We start from the raw sequence: 24,102 nt of genomic DNA on the forward strand, positions 1-24,102 counted from the left end.
TACGCTCTACATTTTCCGTAAGTCATTACGGGTTTCGAGGTGATTAAAAAAATATTTATGCCGTGATATTGCATAACTCGAGAACCTCTGAACTGATCTTCAGCTTACTTTACACTGCATTTCTTCTCTCATCATCTCCACCTGTTTCACTCTATCTAGTAGAGTATATTTAAGATGAGCATTTACAAATTAGAAATTTAGATAAATAACACTACGAAATGCGCCACAATTGCTAGACAACGATACGAAAAGCACACTATTTCCCTATTTGTGTAAAGTAACTCAGCTTTTAATATTTGCTAACACTGCTCATTTAATTACATTCAGTGAAGAAAATGACGGTTTGTATTATGAAGTCGGAATATGTTATTGGTTTACTCATAAGACTTTAACATTTTTTTAAAAAAAAACAAGTAGATTAGCATGGTAAATGTTTATATACTACAGTAAAATAGGCCACGACCTCCTTGTTCGAAACGTTGACTGGCTTCACCTCAATCGATGTTATATTTTTGAAACGGCGTCATTAAATAGTTAATTATTTTTTACACTAATGACTATAAAACTCTAAATTGGTAAACGTCTATAATGAAATTGTCTAAAGATGTAGTTATCTTATTTTAAGACGGTGGCCGATTTTAATCCCCTTTAAGCGGATATTGACTTGCCAAACACCACATTCCTCCAAGCTTAATAATGGTGATAATTCAAACATCTCTAAATTAGCATAAAAACTGCAGTCGTTATGTAACAAAACAAAAAAGAAATCTGTAAAAATTTGCAAGTAATTTATGTCTACAATGAGTTTTCTAGACAACGCAACCGTGAAGCAAACATATCGCGTCATGGCTCGATCCAAGGAGCGTCCGACTTTCAACTCAAACTGGAAATAAAAACACTACAGTTACCGAAACTGTGTAAAGTTTAATTTTTTAATTAATTTCTTTAATGAAACATAATTGTATGATGTTATTTTCTACTTTTGTGTGTGTCTGTGTCTGTATGACCACAATTTCTGAAGTTAATCATGGAACTCCATGAAAATTATTTTCAATATGATGTCAGAACGAAACCCCCCCTCCCCCCCGTATCCATACTTTTCACTTTCTTGAAATAATTATATTACCATTTTATTATTACAAATTTCTGACGTTCGAGAGACACGTAGTTTTGTGTCTTAATATTTGTAGATGAGGGATATTTAAAAAGTATAACATTTTTGGGTGATTAATTCTAGAACTTGAGGGTGGATGGATGGATGGTTCGTTCCGGATCACATGTATCGTGGTTTTACTGAGCACCTCCAAAATAGCTGAAGTAATGTCTTAAAATAGCCCACAACCGCTTTCATCCACCCCCTTTCATGCCATTATTGAAAGTCGTCCTTCATTCAGCTTAGTAAAGACGTTCTCCGACTTTTATAGAACTAAAAGTGGTCATTAGCATGTTCACAGAAACCCGTTACCAGTCTCTATCCTGAACCAGATGAATCCGTCCTCACTCTCACATCCTGTACCTCTGAGATCAATAATATTATCATTCGAAGTGGTCTCTTGCCTTGAGGCACACATTCAAAACCTCACGTACGTCTCCTACGTTCCCGTTCATCTCATCCTTTATTATATTGCCCCAATAACACTTAGTTCTGGTCACAGTGGTTGCTCAGACACTGAGAACTTAGGCTCGAACCCCGCTTAAGATATGGATCTTTGCGTTGTTCCGTGCTGTGCTATCCTGTGTACTGGTAGAGGCCTTGCGACGGACTGATGAGTTGTCCGAGGAGTCCCACCGAGTGTCTTAATGTCTTAAGAAACCTGCCATATGTGAGGTAGCTAAGGTCCTTCAGGGACTAAGAAGCCACGGATTTAAGTAGGTAATAAACTTTGTGTAGTTGTAATTAATAAACACGTCGTTGTGTAATCTCTCCGGATTCTTCTATCTTCCTCCAGTGCAGTCACAAATATTTTCATCTTTGCTGTGTTCTAAACCGCTCTAACTACAAACACCTGTACGTATATTATCCAGGTGTGGCAGGAAGTACCAGGCAACACGTTGTCCGATTCGTGAACGTGATAGGAGGTCAAGATTCAGGTTTGGTAGCTGCTCATTTTACAGACACTTGTTCATGAATATAACACCTTTGATGGTTGTATAAAATGTTGTCAAACTGGTAAACTGGCCGACTTTGCAGGTTACACTGCACTGACTGGCCGAGAATAATCCTCGACTGAATCTCCAGATACGGGGCTCGGATCTCGGCCAGACTGTCTAATGAAACTCACGTTTTTAAATGTTTTACCAAATCCCTCCATGCAAATTCTGACATAATATATTCAAGCAGGCCATACGGCCTCCAAACTCTTGTCTCATTTCATGATATATTATCTCAGAAGTTTTGATAGCGTCATTAAATATACTGAAGATTAGACCTAATCAATAAATAACTCCGTAGCAATTTTTTCTCAGACTAAATAACATTTCTGTATTAATTAACTAGGGAGACAATGAATTAACGAGGTAGGATCTCAGGTTTTCACGGCGGTGAGTATGAAGATGGCTGCCTTCTGTCTTTCGTGTTCTGTCATGGTATTGCGTTGAATAAATTGTATATCCTGAGTCCTTCTCTGTACAATATTGTTAAAGAACGCCTTAAAATACTTACAAAGCATTCTAGAGCTCCACTCTACAGTTACAATCTACCATTTTAGAGATCCCAAGGACAAGATCCTGGATTAAGTTTACGTCCCGATAGAGACTTGTGGTTTTACTCACCGTCTGTAGGTGACTTCGGAAGTATTATCTTAAAACAAGTGTCACGATCTTAACTAATCTGCTTTATTTTGCATACTCATTTTTAATAATTGATAAGCATTCTGTAGTAACAGACGCATTAATAGAACTAATATTATGTTATGGACTGTATTTTTCATGGCTGGAAAATATTTAATATACATGACGTTTCGGGAGTTTACTGTCTCTTCCTGGTAACTGGTTGTCATTATACTGACGCATGAGTTCATCTTCAGCCCAAAAATGTGAGCATACTCTTCGTGGTCGCTCATAAATTTTTATTTAATTATAGGTTGTCCATCGGTTTACCATATTTATTCAGCCAAAAGTATGGATTTAATGCCATCTGGTTACCTGCACATGGGCTGGATAACAGTCGTGGGTATGATTAGGACGTAATCTTTGTAAGAAATGGATTTTCGTTCTATGATAAATAAGCAACAGTGATAAATATAATTTATTCATGTTCAAAATAGCATAATTAACTATATATATTTTGAGTTCTATAAAATAAATAATATCTTATCCCCCTGAGTTCAGTGTTATTAAGTTAATAAATGTAAGTTGTGCATTTAAGTCAAATTGTCGTAAAATATGATATATATATATATATATATATCACAGTGTAAGTTTATGTTCCCTTTGTCAACAAATGTTAGCAGTCAGAATGAGGGTATTAATTAAGTCAGTTTTAAGTAAATAGAGTTTGTGTACCGAATAGATTCCTTTCTGTAGAAGTTAAGTCTTAAGGTGTCATCGTTATAATCTAAACGACAGAGTAGAGAAATTACTTTTACTCAGAGCCCTGTAAAGGTTATTTTAAAGCATTCTTACTGAAAATTTCATAAAAAAAAGCAAGTTTTAATTTCAAAAATTTGTTAATATGCTGATAATTATTAGCACTGAGTGAACATAATTTAGAATCGTGTTTGTACCAGTGACTGGTTAGGGGCTTGACAACAGAGACTTTTCTTTTTACCATCGCGCCCAAAGAAAATTTGAGGACCACTAGGTGCGTTAAGCGGGGAGTGCGAGGGACCCTTTTGACGGGTTAAGGCGAAGGTTACCACTCAGCTCCAAATAGTGTCAAAGTTAAGAATACGTGGAGGTATATGTCTACCATTGCTAGAAAAGTAATTAATTTTGCACATTACGTCACAAAATGTGATTGTTACAATCAAAGTATTAATAAAAACATTATACCGGAGACCTCGTTCGACTATCTCATTCCCAGTTGTAAGTTACGACATATTCTGATAATTTATCTCGAAATTTCTCTCAAGACCCAGATTGTTAATATATTTTGATATAAATTTCCAATTGGAATATAGTTTTGCGATAAAGTCAAATCGGACTGAAGTTGTTGCCCGTGGTCCTCTAACCAACAGAAATAAAACAACAGTTATAAACCAGTTAAGGGGGTGTGTCGTGTTAAAATTAAATATACATGCACGTAATAAATACATATTATATTCAGACACAGAATATGGTCTTTGGCCAGAGCTCGATCTTCAGTTTTTTTCATGTAAACTCGTATGACGTCATGTCTGTACTGCTGTCGATCTCTGAGTGTTCGCCCGTAAAATTAACGGTTCTTATTGGATTTAATACGTATTCAACAAAGTTAGATGAATAATAATTTATGAATGTTTGCATTGTTTTCTGTCTGCCTGTATTATTTGTTGTGTTAAGAACCAATTACCACTATCAGTTCTGGAAGTTAAGGGGTAAAGGTTATTTTCAACATTAATACCAGCTCTTTTAGAAAGCCTGAGTTATTGGCAATGAAGTAAGCATTCCTCTTCTGCTTTGGCCACCAATTCATCATCTCTCACTGTCCCACGTGGCGTGTAATAGCTCTGACCTAAAAGCATATTATCATATCCTCGGTCCTAATTTGGTGGTTTCATCATTGACCAGAAACTTGGCTGGTTTTCCTGTATAATGACAATTAGCACTGTTATCTGCGTCTCATTTCGTCAGTATGTACTGGCCCCACACATTTCTTCTTCAGATGAACACAATCTCAATGCACACTAGCATTTTTATTCACAACACAACGTGAGCATTCAAATGTCTTCTGGGATATGTGCAGAATTTAGACCAACAGCCTTGACGATTTTTGATCGCCTGGAAAAAATAGAACAATTTACATTAAGTTTCTTATAAAGCACGTTTAATGTCTTAAAGTCAGTAAAATGATTGATGAAGATTTCTGTCTTCTGGGTTGTTGCGCTGTGTAGTCTGGTCGATGTTAACCAACGTTTCAGAGGTCATACTGCCTCCATCATCAGGGCGATGAGTATGAAGATTTCTGTCTTCTGGGTTGTTGCGCTGTGTAGTCTGGTCGATGTTAACCAACGTTTCGGAGGTCCTACTGCCTCCGTCATCAGGGCGATGAGTATGAAGATTTCTGTCTTCTGGGTTGTTGCGCTGTGTAGTCTGGTCGATGTTAACCAACGTTTCAGAGGTCCTACTGCCTCCGTCATCAGGGCGATGAGTATGAAGATTTCTGTCTTCTGGGTTGTCGCCCTGATGATGGGGGCAATATGACCTCAGAAACGTTGGTTAACATCGACCAGACTACACAGCGCAACAACCCAGAAGACAGAAATCTTCTTACTCACCGCTGTGAAAACCTCAAATCATAAAAATTATGTATGTTACACCGCATAACTTACTGAAATTGATCTTACCTCTATACTTAGTTTAGTTACTTATTAGTTAATCAGTTACACATCTACTTATTTATCTGCTTTCTTGGTTCAATAGTTTCTCAGTTTCTTACGTAATTACTTAACTATTCTGTTATCTGCAAATTGGTTACTTAAATGGTTACTTATTTAGTGAGGCAGCTTCTTAATCTGCCTGTCACAGCTGCCCCAAGTTCCGGGACGTTGTCCCAGATCTCTCGGATCGTGGGATAAAACACCGCTTAAGGCATGAGATAAGTTTTAAAATATATCTTTGAGAAGCAGGATTGTCTGGTTAGAATATGGTCCGGTGCCGAACTTGTATAATCACCTTATATCTTAATTGCATCATGCTTGTGTTCCTCAATACAGTACTTTTATTTTCCGTCGTTACACAAGCTTATTGTTAAAATCATATAAAATTTCACATAAAATTGTTACATTTTAAAATTGACGACATGTTTCGATATACAATTCTATCATCGTCAGGTCTATCAAAATTAAAATTAAAATCTGGTGTATCTGTTGCTCTGCTTATATTGCTTTTGTTTTTATCCGTTTTTATTACATCTCCAGGCTTCTTTCATTTAATTTTGGAGACGCGCCTGGGTGCCTATATCGGGTTGTGTGTGAGGTGCGTGTCCGTTGTTATTGAATGGCAGACAGCAAAGCAATATAAGCAGAGCAACAGATACACCAGATTTTAATTTTAATTTTGATAGACCTGACGATGATAAGATTGTATATCGAAACATGTCGTCAATTTTAAAATGTAACAATTTTATGTGAAATTTTATATGATTTTAACAATAAGCTTGTGTAACGACGGAAAATAAAAGTACTGTATTGTATAATCACGGCAATAATCTCCAGGTCCCTTAAAAGCATAACAAAATTTCTAACATGAGGAGGGGTTACCAGGCCTGAAAGAGGTTCTGTGCACCTTAAAGTTTGTTAATTTTTCTGGGATACAAAAACATCACGGTGTGCGTCTGTTAAGTCCGTGGTGTACGCCAAGCCAAGCTCGCAACGCGACACCTTCTTCTTTGGGAGTTGCAGTAGTACGCTACTCACCTCACTGTGTCTTGGCGTTGGGAGCATAACCGCTGTAGGCGAGTTGGTGTGCTTCCGAACTGCGACCCCATCCCGAGCTCAACGAGTCGCCGCCATGATGCTCCACGTTAGAGTGAGAATGGTGCGGATGTGCCACGACTTCGTACGTGACGTGCTTTTGCTGCGAGAAGAGTTTCTTGAGCCACAGAATGCCAGCCAGAAGCAGCGCTATCTTGCTCACCAGCAGCGCTTTGCCGACCAGAAGAACCAGCCCCTTAAACGCTAGGCCTCCCAGCAAACCAAACTTCATGATCGCCGCAGCTATGAGAGGTCCCATCTGCTGCCTTCGCCTTCTCCCGCGGCCTAAAAGCAGAATCAGCGTTAACATAGTGACACCAGAACTGTAATTTTAAATTAATTAAACTTTGTTATTATCCTGGTTTTAATATTTCTTCCGTGATATCCTAAATTACACATGGAAGAGGGGTAACGCCAAGGCGGGTTTGATGAAGATCCCCACACAAAATTTTCACTTAGTTATTCAGCCATATAATATAACGCAAGAAATAAATAGATAACCAGTCTTTTGGTACTGAGGCCTTAAATGAGTCCATTTTACCATCCCCTGATGTTAATGGTGACGATAGATGAATGTGGATCTTTTGTTAGAATGACGATTGTCAGGGGAACATGAAACACCGGAGATATACATCCTCCAGTGTCATTTTTTCCACAACAAATAATAATCTATTATCCTGTCATTAAGCCCGAGTATTCGCTCAGAAGACCATGTGAATAACAGCCTATGCTACGGCACGACCTTAATCAGTTATGTACTTAGTTACTTAGCTTACAAGTTAGTTACCTGCTTCCTTTCATATTTGATATGTTACATATTCATTTGTTGATTTAAAATCTCGTTAAACTTTTAACACGATAAATCACGTGTTGGATATTTATCATGATCGATTGTCTTGTTATTTAATGACAACGTTTCAATTAAAGAGTTGTGTACAGGTCCTTAAAAAGGTTTTTGGAAGTGTGTGGTCGTTGTTGATTTTAAAATTACTACTATCACAGCATTTTCTCCAATAATCTTAGAATAATCTTAGAATAATCTTAACAAATCCTCAGGACAGTTGTAAACTGAGTCGCGGTTCCATTCGGAAAACTCGTGAATATATGTGTAAAGTAATGTCGTCACATTTAACTTATCACTTGAATAAATGTAATCAGGAATCAATATTCTATGAATGACTTTTGACAACTGTTTTATTGTATCGGAAAATTGTTACAAGTTTACCAGAACTGGATGACTAAGAAACTCCAAGGAACATATCCGTTCTTGAGACGTTGACAGTCGCTTATCTTTTAAGTAAATTCCATGATGTTTACAGAATCCAAAAGTTCATTGGCGCGTGCAAAGACTAAGATTTTACCACGGAACCTGATCCTGATTAAAATTAATTCCAGTTTATACTCTCACGAAATTGACGAGACCTAAATTAGAATGAATGATAATATTAAAGTGATAGGGCGGTCACTGAATTAGTCTCATTCAGGATATGGAACAGTAGCGAATCATGGAGAAAAACGTAGATAAGCTTCAGGTTCTGAAAATGTTGGTGAATTTTTTGGCCAGCTTAGCAACTATTAGTTTCTCAACAAGAACTGTGTTTCCTGCATATTAACCTATCGAAACTAAGTTTTCACTACAGCCTAAAATAATATGTTTTAATTAATATAGGGAGTGTAAGCTTCCCTAAGCTTTTCTCCTACGTCCTATTAATTTCAGAACTTGAAGTCCGCATCTAAGTTTCAGAGTAAGCGAACAACAGTTGGAATGTTTTAGATAGCTTTTTTTCTAAAACATTCCAACTGTTGTTCGCTTACTCTGAAACTTAGATGCGGACTTCAAGTTCTGAAATTATTGTATTTATTATACGGAAATAATTGTCCATTTGTATCGTAATGAATATGGGGCAGTGCGTGGCAATACGTCTCTCTCACCGCGCGGCAAAATGTGAGTCAAGGATTGTAGTTAGACCAATCCGTACCGCAAAGATACTAGGTTGTGGTATATCGGAGTATTGGCCAAAATATTGCCTGGAGGCAGTTGACTACAGCCACGAGATCGAATATAGTGTTATAACAATTTCTACGTCTAAGAAAAATATAACAAAGCATTCTCACCATATGGATTAAACATTAATCTTCGTGGATTACCGAGTTCTTGGATTTTATCTATCGTCTGACATTTAAAAAAAAACACAACGTTTCGAGAAATACTTTCGAATCGTTGTGTGTTTTTAGAATACCAGACGATGGATAAGTCTATAAATTCAGTAACCAAGATTCTAATACACCATCGTCAGAATCGTTTAGAATCAACGTGAGTGGATTTGAATAATTGTTAATGTAAGTAGATGTTTTCTTATAATAGTTTCGTCTTTGTCTCAATACCTTTATTAGTTACTTAAAAATTCTAACTGTGTGACTTAAATGTATTTGTTATTTCAAATAGTAGATCCAGTTTAAACGTAATTTTGTGTTGAATAGCGTAGAGCTAGTTAATAATCTGACTGACTTTCCGGTTAGCCGCTGGAATGTGAAATTAACATAAGAAGCGGATTCACTTTGTAAACTTGACGTAGATACTACTAAATTTAATCTTACACAAATAGAGTGTTAGAATACTAATTGGATTTATCCAGCTCAGGACCAGGGCCACTGGATAGCTCTTGTGAACGCGGTAATGAATTTTCTGGTTCCATAAAAAGGGGGAAATCTTTGATTGGCTCAGCGACTATTAGCTTCTCAAGGCTACTTGGTTATCAGAGCACAAATTAAATCACAATTAACAAATAACTTATTTGTTTCATATATTTTATAAGTAATTAGTCGAAAACCTGAGGGTCTCGTGTTAAATTGAACTTTCAATGTTTGTGGTAACACTTTATGGTCATCTTATTTGTGTTATTTGTTTAGTAAAATGCATCCAGAAACTTCTGTTAAAAATCACATTTGTGAAGTTTCTAATGTATTAAGAATTCTGTTTTACTTCCATAGTCCTGTATCAGCGATACAATGGACATAACCCATACTTGTTAAAACATAAACCAGTATCTGTTTCATCACACGTCTTAAAAACCCTATAAAATACCGACATCTTTTTGATCTCTCTTCAACACACAATCGTTTACAAGTCATTTCCGAATCAAATTAACTGAATAGAGCATGTCATTTAAAAGCTAATAGTCGCTTATATGGTCACGAAATTAACCGCTACCTATGGGACCCTAAAATTTAGTATACTCTTCATATGAGTACGAAACTAGTCACCTATTCAGATCCATATAAATTCAGTCCACACCCTGCACCCTACTTAATTAAGATCCATGTTAATATTATCCTCCTATCTGTATTTAATTGTTTCAAGTGCTCTGTCACTTGCTTAGTCGTTCATAAAGTTTCTATGCAGGTAACGTCTTTACGTAATTTGTATTTATACTTTCTCTCCGCACAAATATTATTCTTCTGGTATATTACAGTTACTCATTACTTTTAATATCATAAAGTTAGTGTCTTATTAATACACACCATAATGTCCATGGAGTATAACATTAACAGATTTGTAGCATATTGGTCACAATTGAAATGTATCGATCTAGATCAAATTAATATCTTTAAGGGAGCTCATACAGTAGCAGTGTTATTTTGAGTCTGCATGTAAGAAAATTGTGTAATTTTATTTACGTGGTTAAAAACCACAAAAATGTCAATTGTCTACAAAATGTGAGATAAGTTACTACTTTCACTGATGTTCTGAAACACCAATAATTAAAAAACAGCAACTTGAGTATTTTAAACGAGATGTTTTGTTCGTGTCATCGGAAGTGTTAAGTAGCTTGACTTTATATAACATTCGTGGTACTTACCCATCTCAATCGCTTTGCCTGTACGGATGGACATCCCTACATTCAGCTCTCCCTCTTCGTCAGGATTTGTCGACATGACGACATCGGCGTCAGGCAGGACACTCCATCTTAAGGACCTCGTCCTCACGAAAGTCCATAGTTTGTTGGATATCAGTTGACTTAGTTGGGTCTCGTCATCATCCTCCACTGCACTTCGCGGACTGTCCATGACCTGTGTTTCATCTGCGACTTGGCTTTCTGACACCGTCTGGGTTATATGCAAACCTTCGAAAACCTCTATGTTTGATTTCTTGATCAATCGGTTTATGTACGTTACCATCTTCAACATAAAGCAAGAAGACACATCCCTCTGACTGCATTTCTTGTTTAATTTTTGTGTCAAAGCTTCTTCCAGTTCGGAGGATGACTGGTGGCTCGTTCCTCCGATTTCATTGGCGTGGTGTTCGCCGCCAAGATTTCTTCCGTCCCGCGGATGTTTTTCTGCTGTATCTTGGAGCTTTACGTCTTCTGATTTTACATCTGTCTTTGTTACATCTTTAACATATTCTTCGTTAGAAACTGTACCCGGAACTGTAAGAATCTCTTTAACAACTTTATCCTGAATCTCTCCATCTGGCACTACAACGTCCTCGGTCTCGACGCCTTCCTCTTTGGTAGAGGCGATGGGGTTTGCCCACGAAATCGCCAGAAAGCACGTCAATAACAAAACTGCAGACATCTGACCCATGACTTCTGTATACTTGAGAAACGAAATGGACTGTTCTGCCGACTAGAACATTTCCAGAATTTTGTTCCTGTGAGCTTGTCTGTCGTAATAGTGGTGAGAATCCGCGTGTGACCTCGTGCTTATATGGTACTGTGGGGGCTTCCTCAGCTACGGCCAGAGGGTGTAGCCTACTCGAGATCCTGCAAACCGGTACCCATGAGAAAACCTGCTCTACAGCTCATGGCTTGGTTTATGCGTGGATTGTGTGTGTGTGTTTGTTTGTTTGTTATGACGATCTTGCTCTAAAAGGGTCTTGTCAGGTAAGTGATTTGTTTTTAAGAGCAACTTGATGTGCGTCAGTGTCGGACATGTAGAAACTGCACATAAAAAGTAGCGGGAAAAAAAAAACAGGAAGTTGCCCAGATTCTAATTAGCATGGCGTATAGTTGTATTTTGTTTAAATTAAGTAGTCGGTTAAAAAAAATATTTATGATCCGCAAGTCATTTTTGTATACGTAATTCAAAGTTTTGTAAATTTTAATCAAGCTCTTTGTCATTCAATGACTCATTTTTAACTCAAAATTTTACGAGTATCTAATAGATATCTAAATTATGAATTACAATGAAAGTTGGGGCAAGCAATGTATAATGTAAGGTAGTGTTCCACGATTTACCGGTCACTTGGTAAATTCTGGTGTTCTTTTGATCTGGATTTGTCTTTAACCTAAAAAGCTTAAGGACCCTTATTCCACATTCACTCCTAATGTTCTCCCCTTACTCCGACATGTTTGCTTAGCAAACAGTCAACTGTGCCTCGTTAATTACTTTAAATGTCTTCATTTACGTTTCCTTCTACTCAAAGACACTCAACACGACATGCACGAGAAAGTACCTCAGAGTCGAATCTTGGGCATGGTATCCCACGCTAATACCAGGAATTTACCTTAAAATACGCTCCGACAATTTTTCTAAACCGTTCTTATATGATCTGAAGCTGAAATCGTGTCTTTATTAGGTGAATCGCTTTTCATCACGACAAACCGTACAATCAGTTCCTGATGGAGGAGCCTCTCTCCAGATATGTATGCTAGCCGCGAATACATTAATAAGCATTGACTGTTGACTGGGCGCGTATCAAACAATCCCTCACCTTAAGAAGGTAGACAGTTTCGAAATGTTTACCAGTGCTCCGGAAGACGAGTTATCATATGAAGGAAAATGAGATTAGCGTGCTATGTAATTCACATATAAGGGATGAGAAGACACTTCAGTTGGAAATTGTGAAAAAAGATCCAACTTCGAAGCCAACACGTAGATCATGATAAAATGTTAACGTGAATACTGAAGAGGCAGTGTGTTTGAATGTGAACAGGTTAGGGGCTGTTTTAAACGCGGTAATAAACCTTCGGCTTTCATAATTAATTCGTAAGTTAATTATCAAATAAGTTTCTTGATCTTTCGAATGTAAAATCAGTTGTTTCGCCACAGCTAGTCTGATACCCAATAAATGATTTTGTTAGTTAATTAGACGATAGGTTACGACTGTCGGTGGATCATTTAGTTTATAAAGTGACTCGTTAAAAAAAGTCGGCCAAATTATAAAACTTGTACTTGGCTCATCAGCTAATTGGATCGAGGGTAAATAATTTACATATTTTGTTAATAACCTAGTCAATGACTGAACTGTAAAATTTGTCCCTCTGCGTCAGCAACACTCCATGAAGACCTGCAAGGGACAAGAGGTAAAATTTTACACAATCTTAATTTTCAATCAATTAGTCTTTAAACATTTATCTCACTTAGCAACTGTACCACGGAGCTAACAGAGACGGTAAAATTGCTCCAATCCCACCCAGTCATATTTCACAGCATGTACATTAGTTCCAATACATCATCGCAATAGGGATGTTATTTGTCTATTCATAACGCATCGTTCAACTGGACTTTCTCCGTTGCCAAAGACTCTTTTGTCCAGTACCAGTTCAGAAGACTGAATATCGCCACCAAGAAGGCGTACTTCAGTAATACCACAAAGTTAATAACCCTGCTTTTTATTTGGGACGTCCCGGTTTGAAATCGCGACCGGAAATTCTGACTGCGGATTGTCGAGTTTTTTTCTCAGTCCCTCCACGAATTTGCCGAAATATTAAGCATACCTTAAACTGGGTCACAGCCCTTAACTTCCACAGTCTGTACATCTAATTATTCACTATACACCCATATTATTTGAAGCTGTATCCATAATCTAAGCTCTAACAGTCTCGTTTAATAAACCAGGTTATGCCATTCATGCATAATACGAGGGGGAGAGTCTCCTTTAAATCGCATATAAGGTTTCAAATGCCTTTCGCATTTCTCAGATAAAAGTAACTTATTCCATGGAACCGATTTGTGCTTGAGGAGCTGAAAACCGCTGTGATAATAAATTCCCCGTCTTCTACAAAACCAGAATAAATTATTAAAATTTTTATAAGAGTCAAATGAATCCAGGCCATAAAATCAGACTAAATTCTTAAGGTACATTTTAATATTATCCACACAACTATTTTCTGGTCTCCAAATATGTTTCCATTCTTCTCTATACTTTCTGCATGCTCCGCCCATCTCATCCTCCGTTAATTAATCACGTTAATACTATTGTTTGAGGAGTACAAATTATGAAGTTTCTCGCTATGTAATTTCCTCCATTCTCTCTCCCTATTAGATACAAATATCTTATTCACTATCCTGTACTCAGACACCTTAAAATATGTGTTTTTTTCTAACGGTCGGAGACAATGTTCCACGCCCACATTTTGTCATTCATTAGTATCACTCGTATGTAGACAAGGGTGTACAAGTCTGTTTGACTCAGAAAGTAGTGGCCGTAAAAAACGCTGCTTGGTAAGAACAGACTGGACTGTAAATGATCCACAGCTAGAAACATTAGATTGTCTCATTATGAGATCGTTTTTTTCATAATTCCTGAGGTGCTCAGTTCCATGATCCTCCAGTAATGAGTCTGTGTGGCCATCCCTTGAAAAAAAAACTTTTAAGTAAGATGGATGTCTGGCCGTGATGAGAAAGATATATAAACGTCTATAGCCTTAGCTGAATTCGAACCCGCAACCCCACCGTTCATCTGCCTAATAGCACACTACATGCTTTAATCAGGGGGACCTCCAGGGTCTGAAACATTGAAACGAATTCTAAAGAATCAAGTAAGTCTTATATTACGTAGAATCACACGTTCCTAAAACTCTCAAAATACTAATCAATAAACACGGCCCAAATTAATATCATTCCCTCTCTCACCTGCAATCTTAATAATAATCTACACGCTGTCCTCTCATTTACTTATGAGTACTCCAAGTTTCCGGTTTAAATGGGGATTCCCCGATACCATTTTGTGTATATTCATTGCCTCGTCATCTTACATACACTCACAGTCGATCATTTCATCCTATATTTCACTGTCGTAACAGTACAAGTTTCCCTGTATATATTTTTCACTGTATTCCTCTTTAAGTGACAACTTAATCGTCTTTAGGTAGATGTTTTCCTCGGCCGAGTTCTCGCCGTTCTTTCCTAAAGTAACAGACGATGAATTCACAAGGCTTCGAGTCTGTTAAAATCACTTTCAATGTAGCTATGTCTTAGGCATGTGAATTTCGTCTACTCGTTGTGTTGTAAATTCACAGTCGCTAAATGAGGTAAGTAACACAAGACTGTATTAAGATCGAGTACAACCGGACTGGTCTAAATAGCATTCAGGTGTTGTTGCTACCTCAACATACTTACACAGCAGTTTATCTGCGTGAATGCCTTACCTGTGTTATCAGAAGTAGCATTGCAGTACCAGCAAATGGCGTGGGAGTGGAAAGGTGGAATGATGAGTTTTAACGATAGACATGGAAAACGTAAAGAAGTAGAAATATAGATAAGAAATAAGGATCAAGAAGGAAAGGCCAAACGCATGAAATACGTCACACTGTTTCGACGCTCGCTGCCAGTACAATTTTTGCTTTTAACAAGTGTAAGTGTCACGATATAATGTGCATTCACCAACACGTGATCGATGGGGGATGGCTAGTTCGAAACTCGCATCCTTCTGTAACTGATGTTTCTCTATGTCACGTAGGACCTGTTGAAGGACTCGACATTGATCAGTCCACTTTCATTCAAGTCTCCAGGCATCACTCTTCCCATGCGATTTAAATGACGATGCTTTCTGTGTGTGTGACTTTGGTTTGTTTGTTTGTTTGACACTTTCTCTCGCTTATAACTTGTATTTTCTGTTCGTCTGCCAGTTTGTTTGTTAACCCCCGGTCGTTGCCTTGACATTACAGCATGTCAAGTTTCAACCTTACGTCGATATCCCAGCTAGTGAGTGGGCTAAGGTATCTCATTTGTTTTGTAAGTCGGTTTGAAAATATTTTCGCATCCGTCAGAGTTTATTTTGCTATTATTTTGTGGTCTTTAGTTCAGCATTTATCTGTATAATTCTAGTAACTGTTATTTTAATAGCGTTATTTAAGGTTATTAACTGGCTTCGTGGAGTAGAGTCCTTCTTGAGTAGCTTATGTTCGAGCCCTGATGATGGAGGCAATGTATTCCTCCGAAACGTTAGTTTCTACCTTCTAATCATCTCAGTGTTACAGCTCATAAAATCAATATCGATATCTTCGCCGCCTTTAGAACATTAAATCGTATTTGAATTTTTCATCTGTTAGACATGCTATATGCCTCGCCAGTCTCTGCCTAGTTTATTTAATCAATCTAATAACATTAGGTGAAGAGTAGACTATAATTTGTAAAGATTCTTATTATTCATGTGCAATATTATTGTGTGTCAAACACGTGTGTCATCTAGGAGAGGAAAATTCCATCGCTGTGGCGTCTGCGGTCGAAAATGGAGACAGTCTGAAGCAATTCGCCGCTGAACTTAACCTACCTACTTATTGACCCTGATTCCAGTTACAAGAAGAGGAAACTGAGCGGATGTTCTTACTATTTGGAGTAAAATCTGCTGCGAGCAGTGTGGCAAAGAGACAGTTTGACGCGATCGAATTCAGAGAAAAGCGAGATCACCTCTAGCTCGACGTCAGCATCCCTTACAATTCTGCTCTTTATAGAACAGTTAAGTTTTCTTTTTCCTTGCCTTCTATTTTTCTTTCCCATTTCTTACATTCTCGTCATCCTTCTTCGTTCCTCTCTTGACTTTCTTTCTCTCAGTTTCTCCTTTCGTCTATCTTTCTGTGTCTGCTTCGTTCTGTTTTCTCTAATTGCGTAGTACAAGCTATGAATCTATTCTCCACGACCTTCGACCCACAACTTTATTCAAGGTCTTTTACTTACATAGCTCGGTTTATATGAGATATATTTCTACTGCCTGGAGTAAAAACCAATTTAACTAACGTTATATGTCGAGTCTTACTTAACCTACAATATTTATAAGAATCAGTCGTTTGTCCATCTCCTGAACCAGCTGAACCTAGCTCATGTCTTCACTCGTAGGTCTAGGTCTCCCAAGGCATTGACTTCATTCACGTTTCATGACTTATAATAAGCATTCGTCTTTCATCTCTCCCTGACGTGTATGTGGTTTATCCGTCTTATCCCTTTTTATTTGATTACCGTAATAATATGTGGCGAAGAGTACAGATTATGTATTTCTTCATTCCCTCAATATGTTTTGTTTTCACAGGTTGACAGATTATACGCGTACATAACAACAAGCAAGTTTATTGTATAGTTTACTAAGTACATGCAGTGTATATTTATTTACTGTTCTCGTCAGAATAACAACAGTATACTCGTATTTATAACAAATAATAAATTTATTAAATAGGAAATACAAAGAACGTGGGTTGAAAATATATTATTGTAAACTGGAGTAGATCTTTCAGCTGTTATTTGAGTAGGTATAGAGGTTAATTATACGTCCACTTTGTCTTGGAAATTGTCACAAGCTCGTATGAACACATTCTTACTACCGACAAACAGAAACCTACATTTTATATGTTGATGTCCGGTTTGCGAGTATCGAAAGTCGTCCGGCTCGAATCGATGATTTCAGGTTGCACTCATAGATAAACAGAAATCTTCTACTCCCTCCGGCTCAAATCCCGCTTCTATTCTACCTTAGGGTCATAGGGCGTGGTCTTGTCTTCAGTCCTGTCTCAGGGATATTATCTGTTTGACTCTAATTCTTCTATAAGAATTTACGATAATAATCAGGTAATGTGGATCAACGAAGTCTGTGACCTACTTACTAAATAATTAGACCTATATAACCGACAGACTGCCTGATTAACTAAAACGTAACTCTGTAAGACTTGAGGTTCTCACAGCGGTGAGTATGAAGATATCCGTCTTCTGGGTTGTTGCGCTGTGTAGTCTGGTCGATGTTAACCAACGTTTCAGAGGTCATACTGCCTCCGTCATCAGGGCGATGACGCCCTGATGACGGAGGCAGTATGACCTCTGAAACGTTGGTTAACATCGACCAGACTACACAGCGCAACAACCCAGAAGACAGAAATCTTCATACTCATCGCCCTGATGATGGAGGCAGTATGACCTCTGAAGCGTTGGTAAACATCGACCAGACTACACAGCGCAACAACCCAGAAGACAGAAATCTTCATCGCCCTGGTGATGGAGGCAGTATGACCTCTGTAACGTTGGTTAACATCGACCAGACTACACAGCGCAACAACCCAGAAGACAGAAATCTTCATACTCATCGCCCTGATGACGGAGGCAGTATGACCTCTGAAACGTTGGTAAACATCGACCAGACTACACAGCGCAACAACCCAGAAGACAGAAATCTTCATACTTATCGCCCTGATGATGGAGGCAGTATGACCTCTGAAACGTTGGTTAACATCGACCAGACTACACAGCGCAACAACCCAGAAGACAGAAATCTTCATCGCCCTGGTGATGGAGGCAGTATGACCTCTGAAACGTTGGTAAACATCGACCAGACTACACAGCGCAACAACCCAGAAGACAGAAATCTTCATCGCCCTGGTGATGGAGGCAGTATGACCTCTGTAACGTTGGTTAACATCGACCAGACTACACAGCGCAACAACCCAGAAGACAGAAATCTTCATACTCATCGCCCTGATGACGGAGGCAGTATGACCTCTGAAACGTTGGTAAACATCGACCAGACTACACAGCGCAACAACCCAGAAGACAGAAATCTTCATACTTATCGCCATGATGATGGAGGCAGTATGACCTCTGAAACGTTGGTTAACATCGACCAGACTACACAGCGCAACAACCCAGAAGACAGAAATCTTCATACTGATCGCCCTGATGATGGAGGCAGTATGACCTCTGAAACGTTGGTAAACATCGACCAGACTACACAGCGCAACAACCCAGAAGACAGAAATCTTCATCGCCCTGGTGATGGAGGCAGTATGACCTCTGTAACGTTGGTAAACATCGACCAGACTACACAGCGCAACAACCCAGAAGACAGAAATCTTCATACTTATCGCCCTGATGATGGAGGCAGTATGACCTCTGAAACGTTGGTTAACATCGACCAGACTACACAGCGCAACAACCCAGAAGACAGAAATCTTCATACTCATCGCCCTGATGATGGAGGCAGTATGACCTCTGAAACGTTGGTTAACATCGACCAGACTACACAGCGCAACAACCCAGAAGACGGGTATCTTCTTAAAACGTAACTCACTTGCTAACTGACTGACTCATTACCTAAATGAGAAATCATTCAACTACCTAACTGACAAACGTCTGATCGCCTCCGATAGTAAGTAAAAATCTAACGGACTTGTTAACTAAAGTTCTTTATTAAGGAATTAACGAACTGGCAGTTCAACTCTGTTTCTTGAGGAGTTAGATGTTTCATTAATCGATCAAGAAGCTTTTACTGAAGCACATCCCGGAAGTACATCACCGTAAATTAAAATCCCTCTTGTTACTGGTGTGTTCAGTTCAAAATGTTACTTCGTCAGTAGTTTAATCATACGATTTCAACTGCAGACGTTAAATAGTTGTCCAACATAAGATAAAAATGGCGATAAACTGAATGATAAAGATTATATAGCAGGAAATCGTGCCCTATTTAAAGATACTAAAGCCCGAATTTACCTGGAGAGAAAACATAAGCAGATTATCCAGCCTGAGATTTCAGGTTCTCACGAGTACCAAAATGACTGTTATATGGCTAGATAGTTACCGCTGATCATGACATGATCGTCGATGATCGTTGACTTTCACCCAGGACGTACACAGATCGAGTGTCGAGATGATGGGTTATCCTGACTGAGATTTCTTATATAAGTTTATTTTTCCAGCAACCAGCCGAATGTATATGTAGGCCTAACACATTGAAAATATTTAAAACGTAAACTCTTCGGAGCATACTGAAATTCTTAAGGCGTTCTTCACGGGTGATGACGTCGGTATGGGAACAATGTTATCCAGTGGTTTCAATTATTTTAAATAAATAAATAAAATTTAGTCGTCGAGCAGTTAATGGCAGGAACAATAGTTCAATTTTTGTACAACCTGTTAGACCCTGCGGAGCATTGATTGGGCCTGAAAATCTTTGTCATTCTACCCTAGTAGAAAATATAAACTATTGCTATACGTACGGATGAGGTTGCACTACTGGCAGTCCGAAAAACATCGTGCTTGTTCTAATTTGATGTCAACTTTATAGACAATACTTTAAAGCACTGGAAGTTATAAAATAGTCAATAATAATATAGCAAATAAATAAATTAATAACAAAACTGCGGATATCGGAGAGAAAAACAACAAAGACGTGTGAGAAATGTCTTTGTACTAAAGACCAATGTTCTCCACTCAGGAATAGGGCGGTTACGTTTGCAAACATAACTTGCTTAGGAGGCCACATGTGTCACAGGGACTTTCTTAACCCTAAGAGCCTAACAGGCAGGATTCAGTCAGAAAACTTGAAGGGAAGATGTTAATTTAGAGAAATACTTATGCGTAAATAGGAGGATAATATTAAAATGTATCTTAAATATAATATATTTGATATCTTGATATGGATCGACGTTCAGTTGGCTCAGAAAATGTCCAATGGCAGGCTCTTGTAGTACGTAATACTTCGAGTTCCATAAAATGAGAGGAATTCTTGATAACCTTGAGACAATCAACTTCTAAATGATCCTTCCCTGCGGAGTTAGTTGCGAAGTCTGGAGGTTCATAACCTCCGTGACACATTTCAGTTCGGATCAGCACAGAAAACGAAGTTCAATAGGTCTTACGTTATGTAACATTTTATTTAAAAAGAAGACAAGTAGCTGTTTACTTTTGCGAGTTACTTCCTTATAAAACACGCGAGTTGCTTTATAACGTGGTTTTCTCTACTTTGCCCTGACCCCGCGCTGATGACCTGTTTTCTTAGCAGTGGTTAACAAGTGCGGGAATTTAACAGATGCCTCTCCTGCAAATTTTCTGCATATTTGGTTTGACCTGCATTCCTTTCCGTGCAAACACTCCCTTAACTGATAATCATGAAATATTTCAAAGCTTAAGTCAAATTCTTTCAATGTTGCATACCTCATTTACCATGATAATTATTTATTGTAAATTATTCTATTCCTAAATAACACTCCACGAAGGTGTGTGAAGCCGTGGAGGAAAGACTTCACATATTCTAGACCAGTGGTATTCAACCTTTTTTGTTATAGAAAATGGTTCAAATAAAATTTGTGTGCTGTAATCAGAACTATAGTTTACGGTATGAGACAACTCATCGTAAAATGGTCCGTGTTTTTTTTGAAAATGTAATTCCATTTCAACTTCATTTAAAGTTCTGTGTCACATTCTGCCGCGTACCAAAATGTCATCACCCCAAAAAATTACTGCCCTAACCCCTAACAGCTGCTTAAAAAATTGTGTTAAATTCCGTATTTAAATTGTTCAAAATATAGGCCTTCTCGTTGTGTAAGAAAATATTCTTCACAAGTATTACTAAATCCTTGGAGCTGACATCCACTCAATTAGTCAAGAATTTTCCTAGTCTTTTATGGATCTCGAAGTTGCACTACGATGTTCATAAGCTATCGCAACCAGTACCTTTCTTGAGCCAGATGAATCCAATCTACACCAACATATGTTACGTCTTTACTGGGGATACTGGGAACGACCCGTTCTTCAAGTGCCTGAGCCTTGTTGAAACAGGTATAATCAGCGTTTAATAAACTACACCAAGCGGATGAGTAATTTTTACAACGCTGATAGCCGCTCGCTAGTCTAATTCCCTGTTTCAAAGGCATCCGAACGTCCATTACTGGCTTCACATTAGCCCAACGATGGATCCCATCCAAACTCATGTGAACCTAGCAAGCTGCTTGTAATACTGACCTACCGACCCAAACCTCTTCACCTGCAGCCAAACCTACCATCACGTGACACCAAGGAAGAATGTTGGTGGTTTCATATAACAGTGTTGCAGTGAGTGTCCGAAACTTGATTTCAGTGTGTCATTTGTTCGAAACAGTTACTTTTAACATTACTAAAGTCTGTTTTATGTTCTGGAAGCTCTGTATGTATTGTGTTTATTAGTACATAATTTTTTTTAGAACATACGTGTTTTGTAGAAACTGCGGGAACGTTCCTGATGATATTATTATGTTGGGCGATAATATAAATAATATAAAAGCGAATACAGAAACACTCTTAAGGGCTAGTAGGGACGTTGTTGTAGAAAAAATTCAGAAAAGACAAAGTATATGATCGTGTCTCGGCATCAGAATTCGGGACAGAACCAGAATATAAGAATAGCTGATGAATCGTTTGAAAATGTGGCAGAATTCAAGAACTTGGGGACGACACTGACAAGTCAGAATGACAGTCAACACAAAATCAGGAGCAGATTAAATTCAGGTAATGCTTTGCTATTATTCTGTGCAAAATCTTTTGTCCTCTCGTCTCGTATACAAAAATCTAAAGATTAAAATATACAAAAGTGTAATTTTACCATTTGTGCTGTATGGGTGCAAAACTTGGTCTCTCACTTTGAGGGAGGAACATAGATTGAGGGTCCTTGAGAACAAAAAGTGATGAAGATATTTGGACCTAAAAGGAGGGGAGACGGATCATAGAGAAAATCGCATAATGATGAGCTTCACGGCCTGTACTCCTCATCTGATATTAATAGGGTGATTATATCGAAGATGATGAGTTGGGCGAGACATGCCTGAAGGGAGGAGACCGCTGAGAAGACCTAGGCGTAGGTGAGAGGATAACGTTAAGATGGACCTTAGGGAGACAGGAATCGATAGAGCGAACTGGATGCAGCTAGCTCAGGATGGAGTCCGATGGCGGGCTTTTGTGAAAACGGTGGTGAACTTTCGGGTTGCATAAAGGAAGTGAGCTATTCTTTGATAAGCCGATTATACGACTCGTACAATCGACTTTTCAAAGAATTTCCTGCGCCAGAGTGAGTGAGTGAGGGTGTGGAAACCTGCCGTATTGATAACGTCTCTCTGGTGGAGGGAAACAATTAAATAAATAAACCTGGGAGTCGAGGTTTAGAACTTTTGTTTTATATTCTGGAAGTCCCGGTTTCAAACTTCGGCCAAGAGACCAGCTATCGTGACTAGGATTTTTTTTTTTAGTCTCTGCTATCAACTCCAGTACCATTTGCTATGCAACTGAAGGCATTTTCACTTCGTATTCAACTCATGAATAATATCGTGAATAGTAAAGGCAAGAATGATTCTTAACGGAGAGGATGCTTATAAATTCTACTAATGCTGTATAATTAAGGTTTCTATTATATCATTTGTATAATATATATATATATATATATATATTAGACAATATTGAGAGAATAAAGTTTTATATTTATTTAGTGTTCTGTCTGACGACAGGTCCATATGAACAGGATCCTTCCATCCTTTTCTCGGACTGGGACCTGTTCATATACGTTCTTGGCAGATGATCCAGAAGTGGTTTGCCATTGCCTTCTTCTGTGTGTGAATGGAGTAATTGTTGGGATGCCACGGAGGAAAACTCCGTGTTGCCTAGACCACGGCCTTGCCCAACACAAGTTATAAATTCGGGCACCGCCGGGAATCGAACCCGAGACCCCCAGGATTACAAGGCCAGCGTTCTAACCGCTAGACCACCTCATCTTATTATTATTTAGTGTTCTGTCTGAGGACAGGTCCATATGAACAGGATCCTTCCATCATTTTCTCGGACTGGGACCTGTTCATATACGTTCTTGGCAGATGATCCAGAAGTGGTTTGCCATTGCCTTCTTCTGTGTGTGAATGGAGTAATTGTTGGGATGCCACGGAGGAAAACTCCGTGTTGCCTAGACCACGGCCTTGCCCAACACAAGTTATAAATTCGGGCACCGCCGGGAATCGAACCCGAGACCCCCAGGATTACAAGGCCAGCGTTCTAACCGCTAGACCACGTCATCTTATTATTATTTAGTGTTATGTCTGACGACGGGTAGATATGAACAGGATCCTTCCATCCTTTTCTCGGACTGGGACCTGTTCATATACGTTCTTGGCAGAGCCCATATTTTATGATGATGGCCGAACTTTCAGAGGTCCTTGATGGCTCTACCATCAGAGAGATGCAAATGATGGAGGTAGCAAGGACCCCTGAAACGTTAATGAACTTCTATCAGTCTACACGGTGCTGCAACCATTCTTCCTGCTTGTCTTTACGCAGTTTTGCAGTACTTGGTCTGGAGGAATATTTGGTCGCTTGATGATGTTCTGGGCTTTTGATCGACATTTTAAAACGGAAATATAAAGAGTCAAATACTTCGTTTTTGGCGTTACCGGAAGGATGAAGACGCAGTGCCTCGGTCACCAGAGCGTCCTTGTCACACGCGACGTCGATTACGAACGTCAGTCTGATATTGTTTTTGTGCTGATAACTG

General features: G+C 38.6%; 1 protein-coding gene and 1 long non-coding RNA gene across 5 annotated transcripts in view; one reads left to right on the plus strand and one right to left on the minus strand.

Moving 5' to 3' along the window:
* The window catches only part of LOC110829473 (uncharacterized), a 414,372-nt gene that overhangs the window by 370,943 nt on the left and 19,327 nt on the right, over positions 1 to 24,102 (plus strand). The gene's annotated exons all lie outside the window — the stretch shown is intronic.
* Positions 3,230 to 11,303, minus strand: Osi3 (Osiris 3). Its single transcript, XM_022063191.2, has 3 exons — positions 10,475 to 11,303; positions 6,558 to 6,899; positions 3,230 to 4,920 (listed from the first exon to the last, which is right to left on the minus strand). The coding sequence occupies exons 1-2, from the start codon at positions 11,199 to 11,201 to the stop codon at positions 6,559 to 6,561; spliced, it is 1,068 nt and encodes a 355-aa protein (XP_021918883.1). The 5' UTR covers positions 11,202 to 11,303; the 3' UTR covers positions 3,230 to 4,920; position 6,558.

The sequence above is a fragment of the Zootermopsis nevadensis genome, unplaced genomic scaffold (genome assembly GCF_977971745.1).
Source record: "Zootermopsis nevadensis isolate Lab colony 2312 unplaced genomic scaffold, Znev_1.0 Znev_ptg000017l, whole genome shotgun sequence".
Taxonomy (NCBI): Eukaryota; Metazoa; Arthropoda; class Insecta; order Blattodea; family Termopsidae; genus Zootermopsis; species Zootermopsis nevadensis.